General features: G+C 37.5%; 1 protein-coding gene across 2 annotated transcripts in view; it reads left to right on the top strand.

The window, feature by feature from the left end:
* Window positions 1–22928, top strand: part of BICC1 (BicC family RNA binding protein 1) — a 114990-nt gene that overhangs the window by 50396 nt on the left and 41666 nt on the right. For both annotated transcript variants that reach the window (XM_075025517.1, XM_075025518.1), the window contains exon 3: window positions 6050–6119. In XM_075025517.1, the coding sequence (XP_074881618.1) occupies window positions 6050–6119 (70 nt within the window). The remainder of the gene's footprint in view (window positions 1–6049; window positions 6120–22928) is intronic.

Raw genomic sequence — 22928 nt, 5'->3', positions numbered from 1 at the left:
CTTTCCCTCTTTGCTTTTTCCCTTGACTTGTTACATTAGCATTGCTTCAAAGTTTTTTCAATTTTTAACTTCAGACTGCTTGGAGAAATTGCATCTTATTTGGTCATACCTTTTTGTCTTGCTGGAAGATGATTTTATACTAAGAAACACTCTCTCTGTGAGGTGTGTAAACATAGCGTTGAGAATGACGTGAAGAGTGACTAAAGATAATTCAGAATATAGCTGGGGTCCTGTTTTGATTGTATGCTTTGTGGTAATTTGTCTGCACTCAGATGTGGTTTCTGAGTAAAAACCAAGATCTAGAAGGATATCGTTATTTTTTCCAGTACCCTAGAGGGAACTGGATCGCTTCTAGAAGGATTAATTAAGTTAGAAGAATCACTACTTGGTTCCCTCCCCTGTTTCTCATCCACCTGTGTTTTATGGTGCCTCAGACAATAATGGTTTTTATATTCATGGATGTGATCACGTGTAGTTATTCAGCTTAATTTTCTTTTGTATAATTTACCCAATTGGTCTGCTAAAATACTTCATGCAGGTTCAGCTTTCAGCATTTGTCACCAGGCTCATGGACAGGATTTGCAGTCTGCTTACAAGAAATGGAGTGTAGTCTCTGAAATATTCCAAGTAGCAAAGAAGTTAGGGGGTCTCTGAGGATTTGCCTTGTTTGATAGTTGAAAATAAGGTACTGTTGCAGTACTGCAAATGTTTAAGTGTCTAGTGCCATTGATGACGTTGATCTAAACCTAGGTGTTTCCATTTGGTTTTAGTCTTTAAAAAAAGAAAGATATTCTTAGATATAGATTAAGATAAACATGTACCTGTTCAAAAAACATAATTTAAATGTGTTTACAAGATTTTTAACATCTTTGCTTATTCATTGTCTAAGTACTGGTTATAAATGGTGTTTATATTTTCTGTTGTATTAAGCAAGGTTAAATAGAGGAAGCTCATTCTTCACACTGAAAAAGAGGGGGTTTCCATTGATGAAATAACAAACTGGCTTTTTTTGACAGTTATGCTTGCAGTTTTGAGAGTTACTTTTGTCACTTCAGTTGGAATGAGCTCATTGTTGAGTTGAAGTTGAGAAAACCAATTGCAGAAACCCACTGGTAGATGCAGGTTCCTCTTACCCATTTGTACTTTCACTGTGAATAAGAACCGAGGCAGAAATGGCCAAGATGCATGAATCCCAGATGTGGGAAGATCAGAAATAGATTAACACTAACTGTAAAGAATACTATGTTCATTTAATGTGCTTGTTTTAAATGAAGAAAGGTCTGTTTGATATGTTGTTCTCTTTCATCTACTGCATGTAAAATAGTTCCTTTGAATTCTGAAATGCTCGTGGGCTTTTGGGGAGTTTTGGTTGGTTGGTTTTTTGCATTCAGGGCATTCCAGTTTCCATCCAAAATCAGCTAAACAAAATTACAACGTAAGAAAAAATAATTTCTTACTGTCTTAATGTAAAAACTCCCCAAAGTGTTTAAACTATAAATTTTTCGAGCTGGAATACAAGGAAGCCAAAAGCTTTTCTTCCAGCTGCCTTACAGCTAAATGTTGTTTTTTCTTGAAGGCCCAATGATTTGCAACTAGAGCCAGTTTTTTCAGGGTCAGGGCAGTCTTGTTTGTTTTGTTGGTATCTTCCAGTATCTTGTGTCATCTTCTGTATGTTCTCTACTGAGAACAGCTTACATATTTTGGCTACGTAAACACTACAGTTTCTCTTGGGGAAAGGAGAGGAAGGGAAGATGTAGATAGAAAACTTCTTAGCGTTTTCCTCATTTTGAGTAGAAGCATGAGATTAGTTACCGTGGGATTAAATCTTGCTGCCAAATATGCCTGCTGCCTTTGGTCAGTTGATCCCTCAAGGCGGGGAGAGTTCTGATTAGTATAAACCCTATCACTTTGTATGAAAAGAAAGGAAACCTAAGCAGCGGTGCTGTTCTGCAGAGATCATGAACTCCGATTCAGTCACCCCCAGGTTGAATTTCCTCCTAAATGTTTTCTAACTGAAGTATATATACAAATAAAATATGTGTATTATATGTATATTACTTGTAAAGTGAATTCTGTTTTCTGTTTTGCTCATTTCAGAGCAGTACTGCTGTTTTCAGGGTATGTGGCATAACACTGAGTTTTCACTAATAAAACTATTCCATTGCAACATGCAGTTGAGGTTTTTATGGCATGATTCCAAATTTGTTTCAGGAAAAAAAAATTCTGGCACTTAAAACTTCCTGGGTTAGAATGGTGAAACAGAACTAAAAGTTGATGCAGCAGTGATCTACGCTATGTAGGGTTTTACTGTTGCACAGTTTTCAACATCACTTTTACCTTCAAGTTTAACAGTGGTAGTAAAACCTCAGTTTCTTGTTTTCTAGAGCTTTGTGACACTTCTGCTGTTAAAATAAATATGATATGCAAATAATTAAATACAATAACTTGTTAAAAAAGGAAGCAATACAGTTTAAATTCTTCTTAAGGGTTCTTATGAAAGGCTTGATTTCTCAAAAATAAAGCCAGAAGTTACTTTCCACTGCAAACCTTTTCAGGTAGTTAAAATTCTCAAATTGTTTTACAGGCAAGATAAATTATTTTCACTGGTGAAAAAATAAGTGCTGCAGCAAATCTATTTTATTTTTCTCCAATATAATATGTGGTTTTCAAAATTGTGGAAATGATGATTATTGCAATCAGCTTGGAATTTGTCATAAAGTTTACTGCTTGGAGTTGAAAGCCAGCACATACTCTGAGCATTTTTGTACTTCAACAAATGCACTTCATTTAAATGCATCCAGACTTTTTTTTTGCCTAACTGCCTAAGATGGGAGATAAACTTGTCTTTGTAGTGACCAAACTGAGTCTTCTTTTTGGTCTAATGTGGTAATTTCTAGCATTGCATTCTCCAAAGAGTTTAAGGATATTAGGTGGCCAAATCTCAGTAGCTGGCAGTCAGACTTCTTTTCTTTTGAAGATCTCGTATGCGTTTTTCTCATAAGTCCCCAGAATGTGTGCATCTCTGAAGTCGTGGGCTTACATTTTGTTTTGGTTTAGCATGAGAAATGGGGAGGATTTAATTTCTTCAAGACAGAAGTCTCCAAGGTTTATTGAGAGGGTAAAGCACTGATAGGATGTAACACTTGTCTTGAATGACATTCACTCACTCCTCTTCTGTCTCCTCTGTTACGGTTTCTTTTACATTGGATCTTCTTTCACTCAGTCCTGCACCGTTCTTTGTTCTAGCATCTCCCTTCTCCTTTTAGCTAATGCCTTGCTATTTTCTGTGTATTTCATCGCCTGTTGCACAATTAAGAATAATCCTGGCCCAAAGCCCTCTATTAGACACAAGTGAATTCTTTGAAATAGCTTTTTTCACATCTGGTTTGGAAAATTGTGAAAAGTATGTGTATGTTGCTGATAGAATTTCACCCTCCTGGAAATGTCTTATTTCAGCTGTAACTTATTATCCAATAGTTGCTGAAACCAAAAATATAGTATAATGAAGTCTGGCTGACACTTTCAGTTTTTCCACATGGTGTACTAATCTGGAAGTTGTTGTGATGTCCTAGGGATTTGGATGTAGAAGATAAGAATTAAGAACTGCTGGAGAAGTCTGCCTTAGTTCTGAATTATACTATTATGGAAAACTTACTGGTGTTGTAGCTGTTTTCTTAATGCATTCATTTTCTTCTTGGAAGTGGCTTGGCTAATTATTTTGGAATTTTATTTTTTTTGTTATTGCTTACACTTGTTGCAGATGACTAGAAGTACTAAAATGTGCTGCTTTGCTTAATAATTTCTTCCCCCTGCCCCCCTGTTTTGGTGAGCTGACTTTTTTGGATAGTGTCTGCTTTTTGTGTATTGTAATTCGCGTTTGTATCAGCAATCAAAAGAGGGCAATTTTTTTTTTTTGTCCTCCTGAGGAAATTGAAACAAATACTCTTTATACAGGAGGAACCAGATGCTGAGAGTTGCCATCTGGAAAGCGCTCTCTCCTCTGCCTTTCCTACCTGTTTCTGACTTGGGACAACCAAATATTCTTCTCAGTTCTTCTGATTTAGGGTTTTTTCAAGTTTACAGCCTAAGTTTACAGTGACCACTTGTTTACTTGTTACCATTATATGCATTAAATAACCTTAATACTTATTACCCCCCTATGTATTTTTACATAGACGCACTGTCTGAAATAGTATGACCCAGCAGATCAAGGGGAGTGGTGATTCCTGTCTGCTCCATTACTGCGACGCTGCACGTGGAGTACTTTGTCCAGATATGTCCCCTCAGCCCAAGAAAGATCCTGACAAGTGAGAGTGACCCCAGTGGGTGATCACCAGGTTGATCAAGGGCCTAGAGCAGCTGACGTACAGATTGAAGCTGAGAGCAGGGTTTGTTCAGCGTGGAGGAGGTGAGGGATCTAATCGCAGCCTTCAGCTACCCTGTGTGTGGTTAGAAGGTAGACTGAGTCAGGCTTCTTCTAAAGTGTACAGGTAACAACGGTAAAGGTTGAGCAAGGGAAAGCTCAACCAGATACGAGAAAGTAATTTCTCAGTAAAGGTGGCCACACACGAGTAAGTGTGCAGAGAGCCTGTGGAATCGCCTTCCTTCGAGGTGGTGACAGCTTGGTAGGCAAGGCCCCGGACAACCTGACCTAACTGCACTTGGCCCATCTGTGAGCGTGAGGTTGGACTTAGAGGTCCCTTTCTTCCAAACTTGTTCTGTGATTCTAGGGCCCCTTCTAATTGACATTAGTCAAGCTGAGCAAGCTGTTTGCTCTTAATCTCTTTTAGAGTAAGCTATTGAAATTTTCAAAGGAGCAAGGACCCTTTTGCTTGTTGCTGTACAAAATCTTGTCTGTGTGTGAACAGAACTGGACAACTTGTTCCAGGTGAAAATTCATCAGGGCCTTCTGTAATCAACATCTTTATTAAAAAATGCTGTGTCTGATGCAGCCTAGCATGATATTTAATAGACATATTTTCTGGGCATCCTGCAACCATCGAGATGCATTTCTTGGGCATCCTACAACCATCTTGTCATGGACTAATATGTGCAGATCTTTCTCATCAGGTCCTCATGATGATGAGATACTCTCTTACTCATGATGATCAGGGACTCTCATCTCTCAAGTGTAATGAGGTATGATCTCATCATACTTATTGATGACATCTCAATATAAAAAAAGTTTTTTAGTCTCAGTAGACATACCCAGCATTTCTTAGAACTGAATTTCGATTTATACATATGAAGTCTTTGGTGTCATTCAGTTCCTTATTCTATATTACTACTAAATGTGTTAGTGATGGTCTGTAGCTCTCTGCCAGTATTAAACTTCAGTATAGTATGCCTATGGCTAGTGGGCTTATTCACTAAAAGGCAGCAATAGAATGAGAGTCTACACTGAGCCAAACGACTACATGAATTTCGAAGTCTAACTGTGTGGGTAAGGTTTTTCCCTGTTGCCTAGTTGGAGATTTACAGATAGGTTGCACACTGTGGCATAGTAAATGCTGTCAAATCTCTACTCTGAACTGCTAAACCAAGAAGTAAAATTTTTGAAGCCTTGGATAGGCTTACAATGAAAAGTTGCTTTAAGGTAAAGGTGAGGCAAAAAAAACCCCACCTGTGAAGGCAAACCAATGTATCTTGACTTATGAAGACTCAAAAGGACTGCTTTAAATTCGATAGTCTTTGCTTAGAAGCCATTTTAAGGTAACTAAACAAATATTTTTATTGAATTGTAAAGCTTTGAATTTCCCTCTGAGGTGGACGTAGAGCATGCTGTAGCAGTCATTTGAACTTCATGGAAATTGTTGAGTGTCTTGGATTGCTGTTTGGTTTTCTTTTGCATGATCAGAACTTGGCTCCACCTATCACCAGACAAAAATTCTTCTCAAGAAAACCATAAAAGTAGTTAATGACTGGTGCTATTTATAAATAATAATAGTTAACAGATTTAAAAATGGTAAACACCATCTTTTCCAAAAATGAGCTTTTGACTTTGTAGGAGAACAATAAAAATTTTTCATAAATGCTTTCTTTTTAACAGATTATGGAAGAAACAAATACACAGATTGCTTGGCCATCAAAGTTGAAGATTGGCGCAAAATCGAAAAAAGGTATTTTGTTTTGTTTTGTTTTTTATGGGATGGGATTAGTTGTTAGACTAGTAAAACCACAGATTAAACAATTCTGTCTTTAGAGTCACCATATCAATACTGAACACCTGAAATATTTTCTTTTCAGTCTACTGTTTTTATAAGAATTTCTTGTTGAAGTTATCTCAGCTTTATATAGGTATCTGATGTGCAAACCCATTTGAAGTAGCTAGCACTTCTGCAAGTACTTTATTATCAATACTGTTGTACTTACTGTTTAGTATGTGTGTTTTCTTCTGTGTAACTCTGCATCTAATCTGAATGGTTTCTTTATTTTACAGCAGCCAAAGTCAGTTAGTCTTTCTGGTAACATTGTAGATCAGTGGGTGTTCTGTGGGGTTTTTTGTTTGTTTCTATAGAGTACAAAGATGTGTGTTGGTCAAGCCCAGTTAGAACAATATCTACTCATTGTGTCCCCAACAGACAGTCTGCATGCTTTTTTGGTTTCTTTAAAAAAACCTAAGTAGAGCTGTTTCTTGGGAATGGCCAGTATTATGTGTTTTAAATTACACTTCTTTTGGAAGTATAGCCTATTAATGTGAACTAAGCATACAATCTAGAACATCTTGGTTTTTTTAAATAAGCCTTCTAGTCTGTTCTTAAAGAGTCACAGTTGTGACTGAATGAAAGTAATATTTGACTCCTCTTCTGCAGGAAAAATGAAATTGGAGTGATTTTTTTTTAATATTGCATGTATTTCTGTTCAGGCTGCTACGTATTAAAAACCAAGAAAGTAGAGTTCAACTAGTTTCTCTGTATGTTATAGTTAGAATGTATAGGTGGAGATGTGGGCTAACAACTATTGTAAATGAAGGTCTCGTGAGAAGAAAAATAATCTCTTTAGAAAGGTGCAGGATTAATAAAATTTTTATGGTGTAAAATGAGATTCAGTCTCTGAGGTACTTCACCACATGGTATTGAAGTACAAATTGATTTAATTTTTTTTTTTCCCCACTTGCATGGAAAAAGAATCTCACTTGAGAGGGGAAGAGTGGGGAAGAATTCAGACTGGAAAAAATGCAGGTGTCATGTGTATGTATATATTCATATGTGGAACTAATGTTTATAGTAATGCGAGCGTGACAAGGTCTCTGTGCAAACCTGTGCTCAACCTGTATTGTTCTGCATACTTTCTGCCTGAGGTGCTATGAATTGATACACAGCTAAAGCTCCTCAGGAAACTGAGGCAGGAGAGTTTGTTGTTGTTTTGAGGGGAGAAAAGAAGAAATAAAGCAGAACCTGCACTTATTTTCTTTCAAACATAAATGAACTTAGTTCTGAAGATGAAAAGCATGGATGAAAGGCTATGGAAGGAGGGATAAGAGAGGTGGCTGGCTGGGATTCTGGATCAGTACTTAGAGATGCAGCAGCTTTATATGTAGATTAATTTAACCTCTTTAGTGATCTCAAAAAGAAGATAATATTAGGTTTGTTGTGAAGATCTATCAGTATATGGGATGAATTTGAATAACTGGGGAAATAAAACAGCTAAAATTTATGAGCTGATAATAAAAGTAAAAATTGAGGAGAGGCAACACATAATACAGCTGGGTACACTGAGTGTGTGTGTAGTGGGAATGATTATCCTGGAAAGTCTTTATGCCAAAAGAAACTTTAGATAGTGATGGGCTGCAAACTAGGCGTTTTAGCAATACGCTACACTATTAAAAAAATGTTTCAAATGCCTGTGGACTGCAGGGTGGCTCTGGAGTTAAGACTTTTGCTCTCTGGCTAGCTTTGCTCTGGGAAGCTGTGTGTATATATACACCTAACACAGTAAATTACAATATGTGTACAAGGAACCCCTTAACCTAGAGGTTCCTATTTCTTGTGAAATAAAGCGTAGTTTATGTATTGTGTTTATGCTTGGTATCAATTGTTTGCAATTCTGTAACTTTCCATTTGCAGCTACAGCAGCTGTTTATATAGGGAAAATAGTCTAAGTGTTTAACATACTCTAGCTTCACTTAATGACAGTTTGTGATTGAGAGGAGAGTCAGCAACACATAACTGGCTGGCTCTCTGGGGACTTGAACTCAGAACATGCTATCTTTCCCAGTCCCCTTGGCTGGGAACTGAGTGCCTGATAAGCAGTTATTCAGTGAGGGAGAAGCAGTTACAGATGGACTGTCCTGTATCCCAGCCATACACTGTACCCATCATCATCAAATGATAACAGATTTTTCATATAATTTTTCAGTATAATTTGCCTGCGGTTTCAGTAGCTTCACATTCTGTGGATGTATGTTGTGGCCTTTAGTCATTCACAGCTTTCCTCCCAAAATATGAGGGGAAGAACAATCATTATGAAGACATCTCTAGCTGTGCTGTTGTTTCTGTTGTGTTGTTCAGTCTATCATGAAACATTTGGGGCTTAATGTGGTGTTTTTCTCACTGCTGTTGTCAGTTTTTAATTTGAGATAGTTGATACTAAATCAATAGGGACACAGTACATATTGTCTTTCTAATTACAACACAGAGGTATTGAATTTCGCACACAAGGTGTACATAATAAGGTTCAGCAAGGATCTGAAAATTAAGTTCTGTACAAGACCCAGAATCTTTTTATGATCTTGCAGAAAAAAAAAATTACTGTGATGAAGCTGAAGCACTAGGAGTAGATGACCAGCCAGTTGCTAAATTTTTCCTTTTCTGTGTTATACAGAATACAACTTTTAAATTGATGATTGCAAAATACTATATATTGAGTATCATAATGGTAATTCATTAACTCAAACTCGATAAATATTTTCTGAAACATTTTAAATTGCAGAAGACTAATGTCTGGATTTAGCATATGCAGAATTCAAAAGACTTGCTGGTTAAAATTTATTATCTAATATGAAATTGTTAAAATAGCTCTTTGCAAGGGCTAGAATTAAAAAATCAATTATCAATTCTCAACAGTTTCATAAAGAGCAAAACAGGAATTTCCTGGCTTTAATGAACACCAGATGCTGCAGTCTTGCTCTAGTGATGAGGTGTGATGAGGGTTAAAGTATTTTGAAATACACGTTTAGAAAACACACAAGCAGCTATAAATCTTCCAGTAGCATCTTTAAGCGAGCCATTTGTTCAGGTTGACAAAGAGATCCCATAACATTAAGGCTTCAGAGAGGGAAGTGAACAATTTAAAGCACTTCTGTAATGACTGATTTCTGTCCAGCAGTAATGAAACAATCGGCGCTGGTGCGGTCTGCTCTGCTTTGCATGGATGCTGAAGAGTTCAGGGCATACCAAAATCATGTTCTGGAGGTTTCAGATCTTCTGTAGTCCAACGAATTAAAGATCGAACTGACACACAGTAACTCTTATATCCATTCCCCTTTTACTCTTAACATACTCTTTCACTTTGTTATGGTTACTGTTCCTTAGGAATGCTATTAATTGTCCTTTAAAGTTATTCAATGGTATTAAAAGTTTAGAGTAGATTGCCAAATCCTAAATGGTCAGATGCTATAGCTCCACAAACACTTTCAAAGCAGGCATAAGCTAACATTTTTCCCTCTCCCTCCCTAAAATACTGACTTGCCCTTCTCTCCTGTTCTTCTTGTTGTCCAGCCCTTTCTGCTGTGCTGTCACTGGTGCTTATATTGTCACACACGGGACCAGGATGGCTTAAAACTAACCATGGATAATTTTTACTGTTGGGGAGGGAACAGTTTTTTGTGCATTTGTTAGCTGTTTTAACCCTAGCTGTTTTAACTCAAACTGTATTCTCAGTCTGCTTCACCATACGGTTGTATGGATCTCTAGAGCTTAATGCATTGGGAGGAGGTGAAAGTCGCATTATTCAGCAACAGTACTTGTTGATGGTAATTTAAGTTGCTCTGTAGGAACTTTAGGAAATGGGTATACGTGAGTTTAGAATTCACCCATATTCCTTACTCTTTTTCTTTCTTTCCTTTTAATTCCCACCTTCCACCCCACACAAGTGTGGTGTTCTGTATTTCAACAGCCATAAAGAAGTTATGGAGATATGCATGTGCTCAGAATGCAGACAGCCTTGAAATAGCATTTGGGTAACAACCAGCCTAAGAATCATTTCAGCTCCTGGAAACTTAGTGGCTCTAGTCAGGAATTTGTTCAGAGATTTGGAGCAAGGAAAATTTTGGGAAGTTAAAAAAGGTGGTAAGGGGAAATGTGAAGTAAATTGAGCTTACAGAGCAGGGATAACTCTGGGGTCTCTTTCACTGTTCGCTTTAAAAAAGGGCTGCTTTTACTGAACTTCTGTTGCTCTTTTTTCTTTCTTCCTGTTCTTCCCATATTTTCATTACTCTTCTGCTTTCTCCAAATTACAATCTCCAGCTCTTCATGTGCATCACCTGCTGAAGTTACCCGCTCTCTTTTTTTTTCCTTATTTCTTTCTTTCTTGAGCTGCTCTTATTTAATTTCACCTGTTCTTTCATTTGCTGTTTCTTGTTTTGGGGTTTGTTGAGTTTTGTTTGCTTTTTGTTTATGTTTGGTTTTTTTTTTCCCCTCTTACTTACTGATGCTTTTTCAGTTGGTTAAGAAAAAGAAAATTCAGTCTATGTTCTGTTTGTGTAGTTTTTTTCTCACCTGATTCTTTCTTATTACTTACTCTTTCATCTTCTGTTTCAAAAATCAAGCTTCAGTAACTTTTTTTTAAATTTAAACTAGTGTCTATTATAAAAACATTTACTACATGCTATTTTTCGTTAGCATATCTCAAAGGCAAGTCAAGTACATAGCATGTCAAATTCACATCTAAGGAAAATGGCAGGAGGAGAGGAAACAGTGGCACTGAAGACATCGGAAAGAAGGCAGCAATAACTAGCAGTGGGCACTGCTATCATTCATTGCCTGGCAGTTTAGTTTCACACTTTTTCCTTAAACTTTGCCTTTTGCAAGCTATCTTGCAAGCAGAGTCCAGTATTTCCTTCTTTGCATCTTGAGCTGCTGAGACAATATGCAAAATAAAGTTAGCAACTGTAATACTATATTTGAGGCAAATAACTGTTCTGAGAGACTTCAAACAAATTAGTAAAATATTGCTCCCATTTATTTGAATGTTGTTTAGACACAAGGGAAAGCTTTGCACATTCCAAAAGCTAGAGACTTACTTTTTTGTTAAAACAGAAATGTAACTAGATGGTGAACTTAAGGCCAAACTTGCATGCAAGTTACTGCCTTAGATATCAAGAATAAGCTAAAATGTAATCTGTTTGCTGCTTCAGACCTTTAAGTCAACTTTCGATTGTTTCCCAATATTGTAATAAAAGCTGAAGTTCACATTTTGAGAGGAAGAAGGGAGGGAGAGAAGAGAGATGATGTAGTGTCAGGCTGTGCAGCCTTATGAATGCGCAAATACAATGTGGGGTTATTTACTCTTTTGGTGTAGGTTTGCTGATAAATCTCCAATCTGATTTTATGATTTTCGGATAATTTCTCTTTCTCTTTAGAAGTACTTAATTTTCTCAATTTAGTTTGCCAACAAAATCTTTAAAAAGAGTGAAAATCACTTTTGATGCAAAACTTCTTACAGTAAAATATCATACATGGAGAAGTGGTTAACATAAGAGCAGTTCAGCATTGTACTTGCCAGTTTTTACTGTCCCATGTGCAGACACTTCATAATTTACACATGTGTTCCATGGAAAGATTATATCATTTCTTAAAACATAAATGCATCCCTGACTTAAGTGACGTTGCTTTCAATATTGGAACTGAGCTGAATCCCACATTTGTACAAAGGAGAGACTGCTTTTCCCAAGTAGAAATATCAGTGAAACAGATGGCAAAAAACCTGTGGAGAACACCTCACATTCTTTGTTCCAATGTATTAATGGATGCAGGTAAGACGTTGTCAATGGTCATATTCAAACCCAACATTTTATGATGAAATGTCAGTGAAAATGGAAGAGTTAATAAGCCCATGCAGCATTGCTCTCTAGGAGTTATGTGACCTTTAAACCAGCTCCTAACCTCTTCTAATGTGTCTGGAGGTCTCTGGATTCTGCCCCACGCTAAAAAAAAAACCCAAACCCCCAACCAAAAATCACAACCCTCCAAACCCACCAATCCAAAACACCCCTAAGCAAAGCAATGAACCTAATGAGGCAGCAGTTGACAAACTTTGAGTACAGTGAAGTGTCTGTGTGGAGTAAAGAGGTCTTGGACCCTCAATTCAGGAGATTCTGTCTCATTGCATTGATGATACTTTGTAATAAATGCAAAGTTCAGAGAAATGATTCAGATTTCTCTGCTTTCAATTATTGCTGGGATTGCTGAAATACTACAAGGATTTCAGTATACACTACTAAACTTTTAAGTTACATACTTAATCTTTTTATAAATACCAGGTGGCTTGGTGTACTTCAGAGACTGGCATGTTTGCAAAGTGCAGTTACATAATCTGAAGTTTTCCCCAAGAAATTGTCCAAGTCTGAGTTTAGTCAAACAAGCATAAAAGTAACTAAAAATTACCTAACAGTTTAGGCTATTAACTTCTTTGTCTTATGTAACTCCTTAAGTTGAAAACTGTAGACTCTGTTTCCAGCAGTTTGGCATCTACAAGACTGAAGACATTGCAGTTTAAATATATAATGCTATGTTGTGTGTGTGTGTTCATTTAGAACAAGGACTGTTAGGATTGCTTTATTTTTAAAGTCTTCAGTGTTTTCCTTTTCTCAGTCTTTACATGTACATGTTATCCCTACTTAATACAGTTGGAGCCAGAACACAACTTTTAATTCTGTGTTTTCCTTAAATGACTTCATTATTCTGGGCTGAAGAGAGATTAGTTTCTTTTTTGCTTTTTCACAATGCATATATGTTATGCCTACTTTTAATTTTGTTTTGATTTTGTTAAAATGTAAGTTGGAACTAGCTGTATTGTGGAAAAACTGCAGTTACTGGCAACACAGCATCTATTAATTACGCTTTTTGAGTTCGGAGGTTTTTACCTTCTCATTCTGATTGTGGGTGTGGAGGTAGTGTTTCTTGTTTGTTTGGCTTTTTTGGATTTAAAAAAATATATCTGCCCCAAGAAACCAAAAACCAACCACCAAAAAAGCAAACAAACCCCACAACCTCCCCACAATCCAAAACCCAATATGGGGCTATGAAAACCCATTGATTTAAACAGCAAGATCTCTTCTGTAATAAATTCTGTCCCTGTGCATTGCTTTCAATAATGGTTACATTCTGTACAATATCATAAGACCATTTCTAAAAGTGTTCCTAGAAGCGAATGGTAAGGAGGAATTGATAGGGGTTTTTTTAATTCATCTGCATATATAAAACTGGCATTTCAAAAAATGACCAGATGAAAATATTTTAACCTATTTTGGTACTCTGTTAAACTCGAGTTGATCATGGCAGGCTAGCCTGGTTGTGCATGATCCTCTTTGCTGTTTGTACGAATGTACTGAGGGAGTACAATATCAGCTTTTTTGTTTGAATTACTGAATTCTTCATGGAGAAGATCAGTATAGTCTGGAAAGTTAAAATAAAGGTGTCTGTGAAGGTGTGCATATGTTTACATATATAATGGAGGAAAATAAGCAACTCTTCTGTGAATATGGACACTGAAGTTAAGAATGTTCTCAGACTTCTTTATATAGATTTAGACAGTTTATGGCTGCAATCTGAACATAGAAATGTTTCAAATCAATTGGTATTTATTACACACATTCTGCTTGGCAAATTGAGACTTAAATCTTAGGGCAGGAGGAAGGGGAATTTTACATCTGCATATAAACTTGAGCTACTGCATGAGTGCCTTTTTTTTTTTTTTAAGAGATTAAAGGTTGTATATTACAGAGGTGGTTTAAGTTGCATGAAAACACTTTTTTAGAAAGGCTAAATGTCTTAATGACCCTTGATTTTATCTTAATTCTTTGAATATAAAAGTGAATCCAGCTCTTATTCTAAAGAATATGCCCATGTAAACTGTGTGTTAAAAGTCTTCATGTGCATAAGTCCTAAAAGTCCTCCTATAATTTCATTCACTTCTAAAATGACAATATCTTCATTTGTAAGCATATATAACTTTTGAAACCGCCTAAAAAATAATGTGGTGAATAACGGAAAACAGCTTAATATGCTAGAATTGCCTGTATGCTTGCCAGTACATATCTGTGTAGCTAACTTATCAGTCTTAAAGCTTAAGGAAAATACTCTTTACTGTAAATTACTGTAAAAGGAGTTCATAGTTTGTGTTTCTGTAAATGCAATAATGCATTGAGTTTTATTTTGCGTGTCAGTCTTAAATGCTAAGCCAGCCCCACTTGAGAAGGTTGCACAGCATTACAAGGACTATCAAATACTTCATACTTAATAATACAAGTACTGTGACAGTAATTTTTGATAGTTTTGGTCAACTTTTGTTCTTGATGTACTTTCATCTCTTCATGTGCTATTTCTAGTTACAGTAACTGTAGCTTCTGCTGTTCTCAAAAAAAACCCCAAACTAATAGAGTGGAGGAGGGTGAACATGGAATGCAATCAACTAATTTTTCTATCTTAAGTTCAGTGCTATGAATAGCCACTAAATTGCCTTAGAGCCTTAAGCTTCAATGAAATGAAAAAAAAGTGGGGGTGGGGTGGAGGAATTAATCAGGCCCTTGGAGACCTGCAGTCCTGGTATATGGAGCTTTTTGACAAACTTTAGCTTCTAATCCACTAAGATGCTCTTGAAAATTGTGCCATCCGTCCTGCAAGGCTGTACCATAATTCTTGATAGGAGCCCAAAACATATGGAGTGATGTCTGCTTCTGAACAACCACAGCCTGTTCTATCATCTTTAACTAGGGCTGTAAAGTGATGAAGCAAAGAAAGCACCTAATCCTCTGAAGTGCTTAGATGCTCAAGGGCTTAAAAACAAAGATAACTTTTGTATTGGTCCATGATCAAGTTTTAATTTCTGTTGTCTCAGCATTGATTTCAGTGCAGATGAATGGAAATACAGGTTCAAATTGTCCAATGTCATGCTGCTTCTTACAAAGAAAATAACTTACTGTATACCAGCTGGAACTCTGCCAGTAGCTCTACCACTGCTGCTGATCCAAGGATTGGGTTAGGCTCTTGCGGTGCTGTTGGGTGCCTTCCCTTGATCATGTGGATGACCATCTTTACAGGGCAAGGGAAATAGTCCTCTGTCAATAACTGATCCGGTAAGGTAGGTGGAGGTGATGATTTGATGACTCTGCTGTAGGCACCTGTTCTCTCAGGAGAGGAGCAATCTACCTGGTTACACGGAGGTCAACAAAAAGGTGCTATAAGATGAGCTTTTGAAGTTACTCTGCATGCCTTTCCCATCCATAAGTGGAAATGGAATCCTAGTACATCAATTTGAGACAACTAAATATAATAGCAATAAGCACCATAAGTTTTGATTGCCGTACCGCTAGGACAGCCTTATTCTGTGTGTTGGGAATAACGATAATGGTGCACTCGGTCGTCTGTTTTCCAAGTATACTTCTAAAGGGAAGACTAGTAACTAGTTATGCTAGAAGTGGAATCAGGGGAGACAGAGCTGTTTTCACAGCTGCTAAACAGCGTGGTTGTGGTCTTATCTCTCTTGCCATACTGCATGCTTAAGGTCTGTCCCTCTGGCTCCATAGCTACCTGCTAGGCAGCTCAGCCCTCCAGCCTGGCATGCCCTGGTGTCAAACCCACTGACGGAGAGGGCATTCAGGGCTGCTGGTTTATTGCAGCCTGTGCTCTTTTGTCAGTAGAATTTTTCTTAAAGCTATTTAGTTGTGGTTCCCAAGGTATAAAGTTGTAGGTCTGACTTTATACAAGTTCAGTAAAGGTTTTTCTTAAAAATCTTGGCATTTAAATGCCTTTTCCTTGTTGGTGCCCGTGACAACAGAACTGTTGGTTTGGGTATTCTGTGTCAGCTCTCTCTGTGTGGAGCAAAATTCCTTTGCAGCTTTTATTTGACCTTGCTAAAAACTGGAAAAAAGATTCATCCTGTTATGCAATTGTCCAGCTGACAACTGTGTATATAAGTAGTTTTTTTAAATTATGCTCATATCTTAGATGCACATGAATTTCACAATGGTATGTTTCTGCATATTGAAGGTAGTCATGTCAGGAGATAAAGGATGCTTTGTACTGTTTCTTGAAAATGCTAACAAGATTTGAGGGGGGAGAAAAGATCATTTCTTATCTCTGCAGTTGCTTCATAAAATTTCAGTCAGAGTTGGTACATGATCTGGAAAATTGCAAGTTTTTTGTTCTTTGAATGGCATTAAACTTATTTTTGTGCTTGACCTTTCTGCAGCAAAACTCATGCTATATTCCCCATAGGTAAAAATGGATTAACTTGATCAATGGGGCATCTTATGAAGCTTTTTTTGAAATCATGCAACTTAGGTGAAAAAAACCCTGAATAGTTACATAACCGGAAACACAGAATACCTTCCTTTTGCAAGTTCTTTATAAGATGGAGAAGTACTTCCTCAATTATTTTATGTCTATATCTAATTATGCTGGATTGTAACTTGTGTCTGAATTGCTTAAAAGTGGTTTATCTGACTTGATCTTGCTCTGATATAAATCAAATAGGCATTTTCGAAAGAAATAAGACTACAAAATGCGTTAATAGCCTGTATCATCAGTGACGATCATCAGAATACAGAAGATGCTGGTGAGATAATTCCTATCAATCAGTTAAGTATTTTAGTCTGTCAGGCTTTAGAATGCAGCTTTTGGGCAGGCTGCAGTCATCTGCTTGTAATGCTGTATGGTATCTGTTAACTATTACTGTTCTAATACTTTTTCCTTTAGAGAAGAGGTTATTCATACTCTTTAGTATTTTTCATAAGAGAAGATAAACTCTTGGTGTCAAATGTCAGTTGAAGCCCATAGTATGTTTTTGTTTTGTTTTTTCAGCAGGTACTTCTTCCTGGGTTTGGTTGGAGAAGTGTTGAGAAAGGGAGTGTCATGTTTGATTGTTTTTTAAGTATAACTCACTCCTGCTTCCATGTGTTGAAATCGTAATGGTTCAGAAAGTTTCAAGGGTGTTGAACTTCTTGATGACAATCCAATGCATCGTTGTATGCAAACTTTCGACACTAATATGAAAAACTTATTGAAAGCCTAGTTGAGGATGCTAATTTAAACATATCAGTTACACATTAAGCATTGGTCAGTGAATGGTAATGATGTGTTAGTTTAGTAAATGTGATTCAAATTTTTGTTTTGATTTGGAACAAAAATGTCTTGAGTGGAGGAGGCCAGAACCCCCAAACAGCTTTCAAAAGCATGGAGAGACTAGCATGCATAGCAGACATCCACTTAAGGATCTTGTCACAGTTTAAAACAAACAAACAAACAAAAAAACCCCAAACCCCCACATCACCAAAAAATCCTCTCAGAACCGTATACCCACAAGTATTACTGGGGAGAACACTACATTTTTATACTCTGAAGGAATACCTAATGTGTGATATTCTGTAGCCGATAAAAATTTTTTAGTCTTTCCAGTTTCTTAATACTGTACTTCTGTAACTGACATCCAAAGACCAGTCTTCCCCAAACAAAGCCAGTGCCTCACCTGATGCTCCAGGCTTTTCTGCTGTCAGTAGCACTTGCAGGTAGGGCTGGCTACTGCATTGCCCTCTTCAAACCAGTGCAACTCCTATAAACTGTCTAGAATTACAATGTAAGTGAGTATCATCCTGTCTCTGCAAATCTTTTGTATTATAAATGAAATTCTGATTTTTTTTTTTAAATTACTTTGGTTTCAAATCAAACATTCTTTGTACTGTGCATTCTAAATATAGCCTGAGTCTGTGCCAAAGACCAAGTGCAAACATACAAAACCATCATTGATAGAAAGTTTCTTTAATGACTTCCTCTGGAAACTGTAATTTGAATTATATGATTTTTCTGGAGTAGCAGTGGGAGGGAATATCTGAAAAATAACTATAATATGGTTTTCAGAATTTTAAGCTTTTCATCTGTACAAACTTAACTTTGTATAAACTGTGGTAGTCACTTTATTCCTTGATTATTTGGCAAGACTAACATTTCCTGTAAAGCAAGGCAGATCTAAAGAGAACAAAGTCCGGGGCATAAATAGTGTTCTTGTGATTTATTTATTTATTTATTTCCCAGATCTTTAGCAGTTACAAAATAATTGTTATTTTACGGTAAATGCCTGTTGAGAACTCTGGTAGCCTGTAGTTTTGGCTGTGTGGCAGCAATTGAAACTGCTGGCTGGTATAGTTTAACTAGTGAGACTGATACCATCTGGTAATGCTCACTAACCAAGGCTACTCACTGAGGTCTGCTGGCAACATACACTCCCTGTGTTAACTCCTGTGAAAGGGAAAGGCAAATGATCTCTTGTTAATGGGAGGAAAGCTGTGGCAGAGGAAAAAGTTGGGAATGAAGTGGAATGGGGGAAGCGAGAGACATGAAGAGGAAATGAGAGACTGATGAAGAGACTGAAGACACTTGGAAAGAGGTAGATGTGATTCAGCAAATGGATGGCAGGAAATGTGAGGTTAGAGTGGGAGTCTTAAAGAAATGAGGCTTTTGAAAGAGTAGAATAATAAAGAGTAAGTGCCAAAGATGGTATAAAGATAATGGGAAAACAGATGGGAGGTGGAAAGAGGAAGTTGTGGTGGAAGGACTGGGTGAAAATGTATATCCCAAGAAGTGGAGAGGAAGATTTCAACCCAGTGTTCATAGGTGTCTGGCATGGACTTCCAATACATATCCTGTCTTGGAAATGAGATCAGACACAATTCTGAGGTTCCTGCTTGATGGATATCCTGGGGAAAAGCTGGTAAACACCACTGTATTGGTGCAGACTTTTCATTACTCTCCTAGACTAGTGATTAAATATCTAACATGTCACTTTTCTCATCTCTAGTATCTTTGTGCTGCTTCCATAAAGATGCAATTTAGATGACTGCAATTTCAATTTGTTAAACGTTTAACAGATGTCTCGTCTTGCATCAAAACATATGTATGATTTAAAATACTGGGAACACAAAACATTAATTTCTAGTCTATGGGAGTTGAGGATATTGGTACTTTCTACTAACAATCACAAAACAGAATTAGAATGTGTGCAAGTAAAAGACAACTGCAATAAAAGGATTAAATTTGAGTGCAACTGTCATCCAGCTTATTAGATTTGTGTCCCGGGCAATGTCAAATAATGTTAACTGCTTGGTTTCACAACGCTGGAGGAGAAAAATAGCCAAGAAAGTAAGCTGAGAAAATACTGGGCTTCAAGAAAATGCAAGCTGTTTTGTGGAACTTGCTGCAAATATTGCAGTGCCAAACAGTTCCCACCAAGATTTTTAGCAATAAATTTGTAGTTATGCTAAGCTATACATGTGCAAAATACATTCCTGTGTATATTTCTCATCTCCTGTTTCTATTGTAATGGAGTGCAGTGAGAAGTTAAGCTCGTGTTAGCTTTTCTGCCTGTGGGTACTGTCACATGGAGAATTACAAACATGAATTGCCTTGCTTTTAGATATACATTTGGTCACTTCAAAGAAATCTAAACTTTCAGAATGAGCATATGCTTTCTGGGAGGGGAAAAACCCACTGAACATGACTATTTGGGTCCAGTATTTGTTGTTTTCTTTCTTTCTTGCAGGAAATTTGCCTGAAACCTAAGGAGGCCCAGTGACTTCCCATCCTTAAAATGATTGAAATGTAGTATCTTTCCTTCTGTTAGATATTCTGATGTACTGTCCCATACTGGGCAGTGTTTTCATTGATGATTAATTGATGGGATAGTATGTATTTAAAATTTGCAACTGGCATCAAGTTGACAGAACACAGTTTACACGCAAAACAAATTGGAGAAACAATGCAAAATTACTAACAGCTCAGTAATGATAACTCAGGCTGCTTGGAGAGGAAAGATCAGGTGTACAGTGTTGAAGAAAGGCATTGAAATGTCATTGTGTACTACAGATTAAACAGGCACTGGCATGTGATGCTGTATCCCAAAATAAAGCAAACTGGGAGGTAGGTTCAGGCTCATGGTTTGTAAATAAAAGAAATATTTATTTTATGCAACTTAGTAGTGTTGAGGTTTCACCTGTGAAATCATACTAGTTACCAGTGCTGAGTGAGTTTGGACAATTGAGAAAATCCAGGAGAAAGCAAAGGAGATGTTTGAAAACAAGAATTGCTAAGAGTTTAAAAAAAAAAAAGTTATATATAATTTAAGAAAAAGAATGAAGGCTATGTGGGAATAGGAAAAAGGTAATTGTTATCGGTGTCTACTTAGGACAGGATTAAAAGCAAACATTTCTGTCACAGATTTCTCTGGGATTTTAGGGAGGACAAGGATAGGACAGATTAAATAACTGTCAGCAGTGCTCTAGTATACTAGATCCTGCCACAACGAAGGTGGCTTAAATGACCACCTGTAATAGTTCAGTCCTTTACTTCTGAGACTTTTTTTTTTTAAAAGAACTGATTCTGACTTAGATGCTTACTAAAGGACCCTGCAAGAAGGAATCCATGTAGAAGAGCCACAGCAGTGCATGTCAGTGCACTAGGGAGGGCAGCAAACTTTTGGCTTCTGAAGTAAAGATGGGGTTCATTCCAGAGTGAGAGGGTAAGAAGAAAGAAAAACCAAAAAAAAATTACTATAGAGAAGGCTATTTGTAGCATGAGTTATTTGTAAAATGCAGGACAAAGAGATAATAAAATTTATGAGCCTATGGCAAAATGGATTATGCTCTTAATCAGCTGACTCATTATATTAAAAAATACTACTTAGCGGCGTAAACAGCATATCGGCCCAAAGGAAGAAATTGTCAAGAAGTAAGAGACTCTTAGCAATTAACTTTTTCTTCCCACCCTGCCAATATACAATGACAGACAGGGATATTTTTTTGCGTTTTTTTTTCTTCTTCCTCTTTTGTCATTTTCGTAAATAAAACTTGAACTATAGTCATCACTGACTTCAGCAGCAGCTGAAAATGAACATCTGGTAACTTATATTTGAGTGCCTAAATTTAGGTTCCTAAATCTGTATCTGCAAACGGCGTCCTTTGCTGTTGTGTTCTCGTCTGCTGGCAGGGAAACGATGCGAGCACAGAGCTGGGGTGAGAGTCAGTGCTGGGAGAGGCATTCCTCACGGGTGAGACTCCGCAGAATATTTTGGCTGCTTTCTCAATTCCTGCCATAGCCCCAACCACGTGTGGTTGTACTGTTTCACGACAAGTATTCTGCCGTTAGCAGTGCCTAGGTACGTAAAGCCCCGTGGCGAGTATTGCGCGGTCCCAGCCAGCTTTGCTAGCGGATGACAGGGCACCCAGTTTTGTTGCATCTTTTCAACCAAGGCTGTTAGGTGCAGCGGCACAGCTCTGCCTCCCTTGGCCTTTCCTTGTCATACTCGGTGGAGAGAAGCTGGTCAGGTACAGAGCAAATGTTCGGAGTAGATCAGCGAGTGGTCCCGAAGGGGTATGTGACAGCTCTGCCTGTCTGTACTTCACCACCTGCTGAAGCAGAGGAGAAGGAGGCGGTAGGACAAGCAGCTCCCGGGCTTGTGCCGAGTTGAAGGGGCAGGCTCTGAAACTGCTGGGAGAGGATGGAGAGTTTCCTTTATAAAGCTACCGTGCCTCTCCTAAAGAAGGCGGGACTCCGGAGGGTTGGATGAGTAAATTGGAACTTCCAGGAGACTGAGGGTTTGTGTTCGTGCCACTGAAGAGTTTTGTTCTGAAACGTTGCAAATCTCTCCTTCCTGCTATTAAACCCTCACTTGCTGACCTGCTTAATCACTGTAATGATACAGCTTTTTTTTTTTTTTGCCCCCCCCCCCCCCTTTTTTTTTGGCATGGGCAGGCTTAAGCTTTACCTAGACAGTGAGGTACGTAAGGCCATAGCTGCTAAAAAAATATTGACATAATCCTATGCCCACCATTGACATTCAGGAGTTAAACTGGTGTGGTAGTGTATGGGGAGTGCTAGGTCATATTTTTTTAGCTTTTCTCAAGCAGCGTATTTGTTTTTTAAGTCTTGTGCTTGCAGGTAACTTTTGGAGTGACTCTTACGCCTGGTAGTAGCAGTAAACAAAAACAAGTATTTGCAAAAATTTTTTGTTTATTTCTGGTTGAAATTTGTCAGAGTAAAATCAGTTGAAGGCAACTTTTTGAATACGGCATAAATCTATTATGGATTGAATTATCAAATTTTTTTACTAGTGAGCCTGAATTTGACTATGACTTTTCTATACTTAATAGAAAATCTGTCTTCTCCCACAAATATTTAGACAGTTAAACTGTGGGGACAATTTTCAGCTGCCTTATGTTGTTTGTCCACAGCTGTTGCTCTGTGTTTTCCTGGTTTTAAATTGATAGGACATGATGGATTTTGTAGGAGATGCTGGAAAGGGGCCGTATATTTTTTAAATTTTTTTTGCTATAGAGAAACAATTAGTGGAAAACTAACACTGGGAGTTTTTTTACTTTAAACTGTGAATCTAGAACTTGAAAAAAAAGATGATTTTGAGTTTCTCAGCATATCAGATGAAACACGACTGCCACCATTTTTTTAAGTGGACATGTTCTCTACCTGAAGGCCCAAACGCCCTATACCTCACTATCTTCTAGTCTAGTTCTTCTATAATTTGCCAAGATTGACAATATTTGCATATTTTTCAGTCTGAAAGGTATGCATGCCCACAAAACATCCAGTCTGTCTTTTGTGAGTGGCTGCTGTCCTCAGTCTGAGATACAAAGCTGGAAAAATTCTGCTGTTTTCTGTGCTATGATGTTTGGCTTGTGAATATATCGAGGAGGAGAATCTTGGTAG

This window comes from Buteo buteo, chromosome 4 (genome assembly GCF_964188355.1).
Source record: "Buteo buteo chromosome 4, bButBut1.hap1.1, whole genome shotgun sequence".
Lineage (NCBI taxonomy): Eukaryota > Metazoa > Chordata > Aves > Accipitriformes > Accipitridae > Buteo > Buteo buteo.
This window is presented reverse-complemented; position numbering and strand designations above follow the sequence as displayed.